The 13,467-nt window shown below is 41.8% G+C and overlaps 1 protein-coding gene across 1 annotated transcript in view; it reads left to right on the forward strand.

Moving 5' to 3' along the window:
* Positions 1 to 13,467, forward strand: part of ABHD18 (abhydrolase domain containing 18) — a 159,166-nt gene that overhangs the window by 23,816 nt on the left and 121,883 nt on the right. The window contains exon 4 of the mRNA XM_053703649.1: positions 6,381 to 6,481. Within this exon, the coding sequence (XP_053559624.1) occupies positions 6,381 to 6,481 (101 nt within the window). The remainder of the gene's footprint in view (positions 1 to 6,380; positions 6,482 to 13,467) is intronic.

Raw genomic sequence — 13,467 nt, forward strand, 5'->3', positions numbered from 1 at the left:
TACCTAGACTTTTGGGAATTTCTTATTGTGAAATCCCCACTTCCTTTTCTATGTTGTTCTCATATATAGCAGCTCTGCTTGGGTGATCCTCTTGCACTTCCTGTTGGGGAGGAGTTAATATCCCATAAGTAATGATGACCCGTGGACTGACTACACTACAGGAGAAAGGAATTTATCAGGTAAGCATAAATTATGTTTTTATAAAATATAGTGCACGTTTTTGGAAAATGTACAAATAAACATACCTATATTTGCAGCCTAGGGCTAGCGCTTGGGTGCTGTTGTCAGTTTTTGTAATGTTCACATTGACTTTAACGGCTTGGGTTATACAGCATTTGATTAACTTATTGTCCCTAGCCTTTCTAAAATATAAATAAATACAAATTAAAGGTTTGGGGAGGCAGTGGCTCCAGATATACTAGATATGTTTACCATTTTTTAAATATATGTATATGCACTATTGTAGTATGCCCAGAAGGCTGGATATTATGGTGTAATAATGATTTTTCTCTTACTTGGTGTATTCAGTCCACGGCTTCATCCTTACTTGTGGGATATTCTCAATCCCTACAGGAAGTGGCAAAGAGAGCACACAGCAAAGCTGTCCATATAGCTCCCCTCAGGCTCCGCCCCCCCAGTCATTCTCTTTGCCGCTCTAACAAGTAGCATCTCCACGGGAGGGTAAAGAGTTTGTGGTGTTAGATTTGTAGTTTTATTTCTTCAATCAAGAGTTTTTTTTAAAATAGTGCCGGTTTGTACTATTTACTCTGAGGCAGAAAGTGATGAAGATTTCTGCTGAGAGGAAAAAGATTTTAGCATGTTGTAACTAAAATCCATTGCTGTTCCTACACAGGACTGTTGAGTACCGGAGAACTATAGTTGGGGGGAACAGTTTGCAGGCTTAACTGCTTAAGGTATGCTCAGTCATTTATTTCTAACAAGACCTGGTAATGCTAGAAGACTGACAGTAATCCCCATGAGGGAAGGTAAGCCATTTTCTGAGACGCAGTATAGAAGGATGGCTTCAGTTAAGGGCTTAAATACTGGTAGACACTGTGATGGGCTAAATCGATTATTTTATTAATAGAATCTTATATTTATTTAAGTGTTTGAAACGTTGTAAACACTTTTTGGGGTTTTTATTTCGCCTGGCATATTATCAGACGCCTAGTCTGACTCAGGAAGGCCCCATAACTCTGGACTGAAGAGGGAGGGGGCCTCATTTTCGCGCCTCAGTTGCGCAGTTGATTTTCAAGACAGCTCATGCAGCTTCATGTGTAGAGTCCTGAGAGTGCAGGAGACATCAAGGAGGCTTATATTTCTGCTACAAATAACCCTAAGGGAAGGTAGGGCCGCAGCAAAGACTGTGGCACCGTGCTGTAGTGTGTTAAACCGGTTGTTTACTGCAATTTGCTCCGGTTTGGTCAATAAGGGGTTAATTGATTTGAAAATTTGTGTGCAACCATTTCAAAGCATTAGGATCATGTGGTAAAGATCGGATGTTTTTTGGTGATTTGGAAAAAAAGTGTGTGCTTTTTATTATTTAAAGACACAGTAACGTTTTTTCAAAAAGTGATTTTTTTCTGTATTGTAGTGCTGTATAAGTCTGTCAAACATGTCTGAGACTTCAGATAGACCTTGTTCTTTATGTTTAAAAGCCATGGCGGTACCCCCATTGCATTTATGTGTAAAGTGTGATAAAACATCTAAGCATTTTAAAGACCATCCAGTGACACTTAAAAATGTAGCCCAAGATGATTCTTTAACAGAGGGTAATGAGGATAGTCCTTCTTCCTCTCCCCATGTGTCGACACCAGTTACGCCCGCACAAGCGATGCCTAGTACCTCTAGCGCATTGGCCCCTATTACTTTACAACAATTAGCAGCAGTAATGGATAATTCCCTTGCAGCATTTTTATCCAAACTGCCAGTTTTTCCAAGAAAGCGCGATAGCTCAGTTTTAAATACAGAGGATGAGCAATCAGACGCTTTGGATAATTTATCTGTAGTACCCTCACAAAACTCAGAAGTAGCAGTGAGGGAAGGTCTGTCTGAGGGAGAAATTTCTGATACAGGAAAAGTTTCTCAGCGGGCAGATTCAGATTCCTTAGCGTTTAAATTTAAGCTGGAACACCTCCGCGTACTGCTTAAGGAGGTTTTAGCTACGCTGGATGATTGTGACCCCATGGTGGTCCCAGAAAAATTGTGTAAGATGGACAGGTTTTTAGAGGTCCCTGTTTACACTGAGGCATTTCCGATCCCAAAGAGGGTGGCGGATATTGTGACTAGGGAGTGGGAGAGACCAGGTGTACCCTTTGTTCCCCCCCCCCCTATCTTTAAGAAAATGTTCCCCATAAACGACCCCAGGCGGGACGAGTGGCAGACGGTCCCTAAGGTAGAGGGGGCTGTTTCAACACTTGCTAAGCGTACAACTATACCAATAGAGGACAGTTGTGCTTTCAAAGATCCTATGGATAAAAAATTGGAAGGATTGGTGAAGAAAATTTTTGTTCAGCAAGGTTTTCTACTTCAACCAATTGCCTGCATTATTCCTGTAACTACTGCAGCGGCTTTTTGGTTAGAGGCCCTGGAGGAGTCGCTGCAGAGTGAGACTTCATATGATGAGGTCATGGATAGAATTCATGCTCTAAAGCTGGCTAATTCTTTTATCACTGATGCCGCTCTCCAGTTAGCTAAACTAGCGGCGAAAAAATCAGGTTTTGCCATCATGGCGCGAAGAGCGCTTTGGCTCAAATCATGGTCGACGGATGTGTCGTCCAAAACAAAACTGTTAAATATTCCCTTCAAGGGGAAGACCCTTTTCGGCCCAGAGCTGAAAGAAATTATTTCAGATATCACTGGGGGCAAGGGTCATGCCCTTCCACAAGATAGGCCATTTAAGGCCAAAAACAAGGCTAATTTTCGCTCCTTTCGCAACTTCAGGAGCGGACCTGCTGCAACCTCTGCTGTCGCAAAGCAAGATAACGCTTCCCAGCCCAAAGCAACCTGGAAACCCTTGCAGGGCTGGAATAAGGGTAAACAGGCCAAGAAGCCTGCTCCTGCTACCAAGACAGCATGAAGGGGTAGCCCCCGATCCGGGACCGGATCTAGTAGGGGGCAGACTTTCTCTCTTTGCTCAGGCTTGGGCAAGAGACGTTCCGGATCCCTGGGCATTAGAAATAGTTGCTCAGGGGTACCTTCTAGAATTCAAGGATTCTCCCCCAAGGGGAAGGTTCCACAGTTCTCGTTTGTCTTCAGACCAAACAAAGAAACAGGCGTTCTTACGCTGTGTAGAAGATCTCCTAAAAATGGGAGTAATACACCCAGTTCCAATTGCAGAACAAGGACTTGGCTTTTACTCAAACCTGTTCGTAGTTCCCAAAAAAGAGGGAACTTTCAGGCCAATCCTGGATCTAAAGATTCTAAACAAATTCCTCAGAGTTCCGTCTTTCAAGATGGAAACCATTCGGACAATCTTGCAGATGATCCAGGAAGGTCAATATATGACTACCATGGATCTAAAGGATGCGTACCTACATATTCCTATCCACAAAGATCACCATCAGTTCCTAAGGTTCGCCTTTCTGGACAAACATTACCAGTTTGTGGCTCTTCCTTTCGGGTTGGCCACCGCTCCCAGAACTGGCGGTGCTAAGACCGCGGGGCATTGCAGTAGCACCTTACCTAGATGACATATTAATACAGGCGTCGTCTTTCCACAGAGCCAAGGCTCATACGGACATTGTTCTGGCCTTTCTAAGGTCTCACGGGTGGAAGGTGAACGTAGAAAAAAGTTCTCTGTCCCCGCTTACAAGAGTTCCCTTCCTGGGAACACTAATAGACTCGGTAGAAATGAAAATCTTTCTGACAGAGGTCAGGAAGTCCAAACTGTTGAACACCTGCTGAGCTCTTCATTCCATTCCTCGGCCTTCTGTGGCTCAGTGCATGGAGGCAATTGGTTTAATGGTGGCGGCAATGGACGTAGTCCCTTTTGCCCGAATTCATCTCAGACCACTGCAACTGTGCATGCTCAAGCAGTGGAATGGGGATTACGCAGATTTATCTCCTCAAATACAAATGGGCCAGAAAACCAGAGACTCTCTTCTCTGGTGGTTGTCTTAAGATCACCTGTCTCAGGGAATGAGTTTCCGCAGACTGGAGTGGATCATTGTCACGACCGATGCCAGTCTGTTAGGCTGGAGTGCGGTCTGGAACTCCCTGAAGGCTCAGGGTCTATGGTCTCGGGAAGAATCTCTCCTCCCGATAAACATTTTGGAGCCGAGAGCGATATTCAACACGCTCCAGGCATGGCCTCAACTAGCGGAGGCCAAATTCATCAGATTTCAGTCGGACAACATCACGACTGTAGCGTACATCAATCATCAGGGAGGAACAAGGAGTTCCCTAGCGATGAAGGAAGTATCCAAGATCATCAAATGGGCGGAGGATCACTCCTGCCATCTATCTGCAATTCACATCCCAGGGGTAGACAACTGGGAGGCGGATTTTCTAAGTCGTCAGACTTTTCATCCGGGGGAGTGGGAACTCCACCCGGAGGTTTTTGTTCAGCTGACCCAGCTATGGGGCATTCCAGAGTTGGATCTGATGGCGTCCCGTCAGAACACCAAACTTCCCCTTTACGGATCCAGATCCAGGGATCCCAAGGCGGCATTGATAGATGCTTTAACAGCGCTTTGGTCATTCAGTCTAGCTTATGTCTTTCCACGCAGGACTTGGTATGCAGACCTAGTGGACATGTCATCGGTCCCAAGGTCCTTTCAAGCATCCAAATCTAGTTTCTCTGCAACTGACTGCTTGGAGATTGAACGCTTAATTCTAGCTAAGCGTGGTTTCTCTGAATCAGTTATAGACACTCTGATACAGGCCAGAAAGCCTGTCACCAGGAAAATTTACCATAAGATATGGCGGAAATATCTTGGTTGGTGTCAATCCAAGGGTTACTCGTGGAGTAAGGTTAGGATTCCAAGGATACTAGCTTTTCTCCAAGAAGGATTGGAGAAAGGTCTGTCAGCTAGTTCCTTAAAGGGACAGATTTCTCTCTGTCTATTCTGTTACATAAGCGCCTGGCAGCTGTACCAGACGTTCAGGTGTTTGCACAGGCTCTAGTCAGAATCAAGCCTGTTTACAAGCCTGTGGCTCCTCCTTGGAGTCTAAATTTAGTTCTTTCAGTTCTTCAAGGGGTTCCGTTTGAACCTTTACATTCCATAGATATTAAGTTATTATCTTGGAAAGTTTTGTTTTTAGTAGCCATTTCTTCTGCTCGAAGAGTTTCTGAATTGTCTGCTTTGCAGTGTGATTCACCCTATCTGGTGTTCCATGCAGATAAGGTTGTTTTGCGTACCAAACCTGGTTTTCTTCCAAAGGTGGTTTCTAATAAGAATATTAACCAGGAAATCATTGTTCCTTCTCTGTGTCCTAATCCAGTTTCTAGGAAGGAACGACTTTTACACAATCTTGATGTGGTTCGTGCTTTAAAATTCTATTTAAAAGCAACTAAAGATTTCAGACAAACATCATCCTTGTTTGTCGTCTATTCTGGTAAGAGGAGAGGTCAGAAAGCGACTGCTACCTCTCTTTCCTTTTGGCTGAAAAGCATCATCCGATTGGCTTATGAGACTGCTGGACAGCAGCCTCCCGAACGAATTACAGCTCATTCCACCAGAGCTGTGGCTTCCACATGGGCTTTCAAGAATGAGGCTTCTGTTGAACAGATTTGTAAGGCAGCGACTTGGTCTTCACTGCATACATTCGCCAAATTTTACAAATTCGATACTTTTGCTTCTTCGGAGGCTATTTTTGGGAGAAAGGTTTTGCAAACAGTGGTGCCTTCCATTTAGGTTACCTGACTTGTTCCCTCCCTTCATCCATGTCCTATTGCTTTGGTATTGGTATCCCACAAGTAAAGATGAAGCCGTGGACTGAATACACCAAGTAAGAGAAAACAGAATTTATGCTTACCTGATAAATTACTTTCTCTTACGGTGTATTCAGTCCACGGCCCGCCCTGGCATTTAAGTCAGGTTCAAATTTAATTTAAAATAACTACAGTCACCACTGCACCCTATGGTTCTCCTTTTTCTCCTAACCGTCGGTCGAATGACTGGGGGGGCGGAGCCTGAGGGGAGCTATATGGACAGCTTTGCTGTGTGCTCTCTTTGCCACTTCCTGTAGGGATTGAGAATATCCCACAAGTAAGGATGAAGCCGTGGACTGAATACACCGTAAGAGAAAGTAATTTATCAGGTAAGCATAAATTCTGGGTTTTTTGTACTATTTTACAACTGTGTTACAATAAGTTTGTCAGATAACACTATCAAAATAGCATTGCGTATTTTTAATTTATTTGGACTTTTTTTCAGGTTGAAGAACAAAGTGACTGCAAAATTCTGGATGGGCATTTTACCTCTCCCCTGGTTCACTATGTACCAGATGTTATGCCTTCTGAGACTGTCACAGCATGGTAGGAAAATAGGGCAAAATTAAACAAGCCTAACAACTCGGTAGAAGCAATGTCTAGGACAGGGGGGTTGACACATTCAGAATCTAGAGGGCAGGACTAAAACTTAGCAGCCAGTTTTTAGCATCCATGTGATATATACATATTTGTATATAATTTGGATGCTACAGCAATAAATAAATGAGATATGTGTGAAATAATTTAAAAACTTGTTTAAATGCAATAAGCCTTCTTTCTAAATCTAAGTGTGAATATAAATATGTTCCGTTATCTTGTCCAGAATAAAGTATACAGAGTAGTACGAATATTATGAAGTTATACATCGGTAACTGCTGTGAGCTGGGGATGAATGTGAGATCGTTTGCAGGCTGTACACTGTGTTTTTTGTAAGCTTTAATTGTAACCAACAGGGAGTATTGTGAACTTTGGATGCTATTGGTTGCACTGGCATTCAAAAGAAGTTCCCAGTTTAGCACTGTTGATGAGGTTAGGCTGGGACACCCAGTGAAAGGGGCTGGAAAAGTAGGAACATCAGACACGCCCCCCCCCCCCTCCCCTGCATATGAAAAGACCCTTTACACAAACAGAAGCAAACTTGAGTCTGTAGACATCAGTATACATCTAAAACTTTGGGGCTTGGTTAGGAGTCTGAAATTCAGCACAATGTTATGTAAAAATAAGCAAAATTTTTTTACAAAAACACCCCCAGATGGGCTATATAACTATCATCTACACAACATTTATGCATAGAAAATTCTAGTGTACAGTGTCCCTTTAAAGTCCAGTAAACTTGAAGTATCAAGTTATATTTATTGCAAATTTAATGTATTTAGTGTGTATATTTGTTTAAGGAGTATTTTTTACGTGTTCTTTATATGTTTTCCTCTTATTCTCATTAATTTGAATTTAGATGCTTTAGAGCAGTGTTTCTCAACCGCGGTCTTCAAATACCCCCAACAGGCCATGTTTTCATTATACAAGGTTTGGATGAGGATGCGCTGGGGTGTGGGGGGGGGGGGGTGTATGCCTCTCTCTGGGGAACTTTTTCAAAAAGTTTCTAAAGAATATTAAATAAGAAAGGTGTGTTAGAGAGGGCGCTAATAAGCTAAAACACCAATGCTAATATATATCTTTATCTAGTGTTAGGTACCTGATTATTAAAGACCCTTTAAAACATTCTATAAACCTCCAATGTCATCTAAAGCAGGGGTTGCCAACCTTTCGGACCTCAGGGACCACTAAACTCACAATTTTGAATCCCGTGGACCACTAACAGGATTTTTTTAAAAAGGAAAATTATTAGAATGAAAAATATTTAATAAAAAATAATAATAATAAATAGTAATGTAAGTCCATCTGAAGGAATTAGGAAAACTACTACAAAGAGACAGGTAAAGGGGAGAAAATAAATGAAATATAAGAGAGAAATAGTTTTTTTTTAAGATTTTCTTTTTTATATACTTTAATTCCACTATTACAAGCCAAGACAATACCAACCTCTTTTGCTTTAGAATGGAAGCATCTTCCTCTGAGCAGCGCGCTGGACAGGAGGAGTTAAAAATACAATCTAGCTATGCAAGTTGCGCAGTACTATGCAACGTGCGTAAAGAGATTATAATTTAACTCCTTCGTTGGTTTTCACTGATGTCCAGCCAGGCACTGTAGGGAGTTGCGGTGCAACGGGGGTGACACCATCAGAGGATATTCCTGCTTGGTGTCAAGGACCACCAACATCTTCTCATGGACCACTGGTTGGCGACCGCTGATCTAAAGTAATAAAGCAAAAATAAAAAAATGTGGTTAAACATATATTTAATATAGAGCTAGGCTCAAGGGCTGATCTGCAAATGAATTAAATACAAATATCTGAAAAGAGTTTACAAATCAGGGATGTCTCCCTTTAAAATGTATTAAGTGCATGCAACTGATGTTCCGATATACCACCTTTGGAAGTGTATGATAAAAAGTTCATTAAAAGTTCCTCTAAACTTCTCTCAGATGTTCAATATGTCCAGCAAGTTAGGAAACAATAGGTTAAAAGACAATTTTGCTTAAAAGCAATGATGTGCTTGGACAGCTGCAGAGACGTTAATGACACAATACCTTTGGGTCTTTCGTTGAATAGACTCATTACCGGGAGTATCACCTAATACCGTTCACCACGGCTTGTATCACCTTCCGATTCTTCTGTGAACTGTTCCTCAGCGTGTGCGTTCAGCTTCAACTTCCGTGTATATCACGTGACCCTCTTGCGGCTCTCCAATTAGTCAATAACTTACGTCTCTCTATTCAGATATTGTGCATTGTAGATCTTCAACAAGTGCTTGTCCTGGGCTGCTTGTTGAGTACCCCCAACAGGCCATGTTTTCATTATAGCTGGACTAGATCATAGGTTAAATAATCAGCTGATGGGTGAGAGCAGGTTTGTAACCATGGTTACTAATCAGCTGATTATTTCACCTGTGCTCTTGTTCAGCTATAATGAAAACATGGCCTGTTGGGGGTTCTTGAGGACCGCGGTTAAAGTGAATGTAAACTCACCCGTAGTGGTTATCCTCATCTTAGCAAGCTCTACAAATCAGGGTGACTAAGTCATTGTTTTTTAGTTTTTTATTTAGAAATGCACAAATTTACCTTCTAATCTTCAATTTTGTCCCTCGATTCCTCTGCCTGACATTTTGTCCCACTTTGGGCGATTGATTGACAACAGAGATTGCCAATCCAGTCCCCCCCCCCCCCCCCCAGGGCGTTCAACCCCTTTTTTGCTACGTTATGCGCTTCTTCTGCGCATGCGTTAGCTGATAATATCTAGACTCATAAGCGATGCACGTCCACGCTCAAAGTAAATACGATTGTAACGCATGCGCAGATTAACGCAGAGTAAGTTAATATTTTTTCAAATGCATGCGCATATTTGATAGATCTGATTGTAATGCATGCGCGTTGTAAGATCGCTATATACGTCACAATGTTCAGAAATAGGAAGTGGCGAGTAGGAGGAGTCCGGGTGCGAACGGACTGAACTTTGGTAAATATAATATAACTAAACTATTTTTTTCAAAAAATAAACTTTGCGGTTTAGCTAGTTATGAGTTGATAAATCAATATTCAAATTACAGGCTACTAAAAATGACATTCACTTTAAGAAAAACTGCTTTAGAGGGTAGATCTTCTGATTACTCAGTTATTTAATTTAAGTGTATTTTTTGCAAGTTGACGCCATTATTCCACCAGCTCCGGTTTGCAATTCCTTCAGGGATCACCTAATGCATGCTAATTAGTCAAATGCTGAACTTGCATCTAAAGGAATCTGTTATCTCTTTGTTTCTTCTGTACAAGGGAGTTTTTCAGATTTTGCTCCAGGGTTTAAAGATTTTGTGTGCACATATGTTTCAGAGATGTTGGCGACCATGCCTCCACAAATAAAGAGCAAAAGAGTCTCTGACAAGCAACCTGCTGTTAATTTATCTAGCCATTCTGAATCTCTAAAGATCAGATCTGATAAACAATTACTTTCAGACTCTAATACCACAGATCCTGGTTCTGAAGGTGAATTACTTTCTGATGATCAGGAGTCAGTTGGTGATCTGGATACAGAATCTCCTCCTCTTTTATGTTAAAGCATGAACATTGTTGCAGTCTACTAAAGAAAGTTTTATGTACTCTAGGGTTACACGACTCTAAGCCTTTTGAGGAAAAATCCAGCAAACACTTGGTTTGATTTTTAAATCTTCTGTTAAAGTTCCACATGTTTTTCCTGTTTCAGAGGCAATTACTAATATAATTATCAGAGTGGCAGACTGCTTCTCTTTCGGTTTTGCATATAATTATCAGAGTGGTCTAAGCCTGATGTTTCTTTGAATCCATCCTCTGCATTCAAGAGAATGACCCCTATTTAAGAAAGTCTGGCGGACCTGATCCGACAGTGCTGATCAGGTCCGCCATACCTCGCTGGATACGGCGAGCAATATGCTCGCTGTATTCAGCATTGCACCAGCAGCTCACAAGAGCTGCTGGTGCAACGCCGCCCCCTGCAGACTCGCGGCCAATGGGCCGCCAGCAGGGGGTGTCAGAGCAGACGGACAGGTTATGGAGCAGCAGTCTTTGTGACCGCTGCTTCAGTCCCTCTCTCCTGTGCCCAAGTATAGGTGTTTCTTCTTGTGCTCCTGGGTGCTGTATATCTGTATGCTGAATTGCTGTATTGAATCACTGTTGCTGAACTCTGCCTGTTTGACTACTCTGCTTGCCTTAACCCCTGAATTGCTGGACTGCTTAACTGTTGATGAACTCTGCCTGTTTGACTACGCTGCTTGCCTTAACCCTTGAATTGCTGGATTTATTAACTGTTGATGAACTCTGCCTGTTTGACTACGATGCTTGCCTTAACCCCTAAATTGCTGGATTGCTTTACCGTTGATGAACTCTGCCTGTTTGACTACTCTGCTGGCCTTAATTCCTGAATTGCTTTACCGTTGATGAACTCTGCCTGTTTGACTACTCTGCTTGCCTTAACCCCTGAATTGCTGGATTGCTTTACCGTTGATGAACTCTGCCTGTTTGGCTACTCTGCTTGGCTTAACCCCTCAATTGCTGGATTGCTTTACCGTTGATGAACTCTGCCTGTTTGACTACTCTGCTTGCCTTAACCCTAAAATATTGGATTGCCATTCTGTTGCCGAACTCTGCCTGCCTGACCATTCTATTGATTTACCCTTGAACTGCCTTACCGCTGGATTCCCTACCTATTGCCGTCAGAGAATATCCCATGAGCATTACAGCAACAATCTTTCTGAGCAGATCTCAGAAGATTCTGTATATGAAGATTTTCAAAATTGTTTGAAACTTCTTAGGTCAGCAAATGCTTTTATCTGTGATGCTATTGTTGACATAGTTAGAAGTAATGCCAAAAATATTGCATTTACAGTTTTGACCAGAGGAGCTTTATTGCTCAAGTCTTGGTTGGCTGACATGGCTATAAAGTCTAAACTTTAATCTCTTCCTTTTCATGGAAAAATGTTGTTTGGGACTGGTCTAGATGCCATAATCTCTACTGTGACTGGAGGTAAAGAAGCTTTTCTCCCTGAGGACAAGAAGTCTAAAGGAAAGAACAGAACTAATAATCGCTTTTGTTCCTTTCTTCAATCTAGGAACCAAATGAGGTCCTCTCATTCACAAAAACAGGACTCTTCCAGTTCTGCCTGGAAGTCCGACCCCAGTTGGAACAAGACCAAACAGTCAAAAAAGCCTTCTTCCACTACGAAGTCAGCACAAAGGGGAAGCCCCCGATCCAGATTCCTTTCTTCCTTTCTGGTAGGGTGTAGATTTCAACTTTTTTTTTTTTTTTTTTTTTTTTTTAAGAAGGCTTGATCTGTGTCTCTTAAAGATCCTTGGGTTCTCATGGATATAGAATGAGTTTCAGATTAAGGCTTTCTAGCAGAAGGTTTCTTCTGTCCCATTTTCCAAAGGACCCTGTAAAGGCTTCAGCCTTTTTAATGTGTTCAGGATTCCAACCTGTTTATTGTTCCTCCCAAAAAGAAGGAACTTTCAGGACTATTCTGTATTTTAAAACTTTGAACAAGTTTCTCAGGGTTCCTACCTTCAAAATGGAAACAATTCGGACTATTATTCCCCTTGTTCAGAAAGGAAAGTATTTGTCCATGATAAACTTGAAGGATGCTTACCTTCTCCACAAAGACCATCACCGTTTCCTGAGACTTTCAGTTTTTTTCTCTACCATTTGGTCTGGCTACTGCTCCCAAAATTAGGCATTTTGGTAGCTTCCATCCTTTTAGCAGAATCTCATACCTACAGACTTTTGTTGTTTCTTCGCAAACATTTTCCAAAGAGTTCTTTTTTTCCTTAGACCAGAGTCTCTTTTGCAGGAGTTATAGACTCATAATTAATGAGACTTTCTTTTCTTTAACAGTTCAAAGGAAATCAAAATTAGACATGTGCAAGACTTCAGTCACTTTCCAACCATCTAAGTGTTAGGTCTAATGATTGCAGCATCGGATGCCATTCCATTTGCTCAATCTCACACAAGACATCTTCACCTTTGCATGCTAAGTCAAAGGTGCAAGGGCTACACTCATTTTTCTCAGAGGATCCTTTTTGATTCCACAACAAAGCAATCTCTATCCTATTGGATAAATCACCAGTCCATTTCTCTAGGGGCTTCCATTGTCAACTTGGACAATAACCATGACATACACAAGTCTCTCAAGTTGGGGTGCAGTATGGGGTTCCAGAAAAGCACAAAAGTTTGGTCTACTCTGGAGGTAAGGTAACCACTAAATATATTGGAACTCTGTGCTATCTGTATGGCCCTTCAGACCTGTCTTCTTTTGAAAGAAGATTGTTTATCTGTGTTTTCAGTCAGTGCCACAGCAGTGGCCTATATCAGTCATCATGGGGGTACTCAAGCAAAGACAGAGAACAATCTCTGTACAATTCCTGCAATTTATATTCCAGGGGTGAACAACTGGAAAGCAGATTATCTCAGTATCCAATCCCTTCATCCTGGAGAATGATTTCTAGATTTGGAAGTTTGCAATCAGATTGTAGATCAGTGGGGTCTACCAGAGAAAGACCTAAAGACTTCTCGTTTGAACAACAGATATTTTGCAAGATCTAGAGATCCACAGGCGGAGTTTTTAGATGCTATAGCAGCTCCTTGATCTATTTGTCTTGCTTACATGGTTTCCTCCAACTGTTCTGTTGCCAGGAATAGCTCAGATAAAACTCAAGCTCTCATTTGTAATTCTGATTGCTCCTGTTTGGCGATCCAGAACTTTATTTGCGGATCTGGTACAGATGTCCAGTTGTCCTCTGTGGTTTCTTCCACTAAGACACGTCCTACTGTCTAAAGGTCTCTGTCATAACAGGCACTTGTCTAGGAGAGTGATTTCTGTTCCTGCTGCAGTAAGGTGTACTGTACCTTTAAGGAGGCCTAGATCAATTAAGTCCTAATTGTAGTAGTCTTTATAAGC

Source organism: Bombina bombina, chromosome 2 (assembly GCF_027579735.1).
Source record: "Bombina bombina isolate aBomBom1 chromosome 2, aBomBom1.pri, whole genome shotgun sequence".
Classification (NCBI taxonomy): Eukaryota; Metazoa; Chordata; class Amphibia; order Anura; family Bombinatoridae; genus Bombina; species Bombina bombina.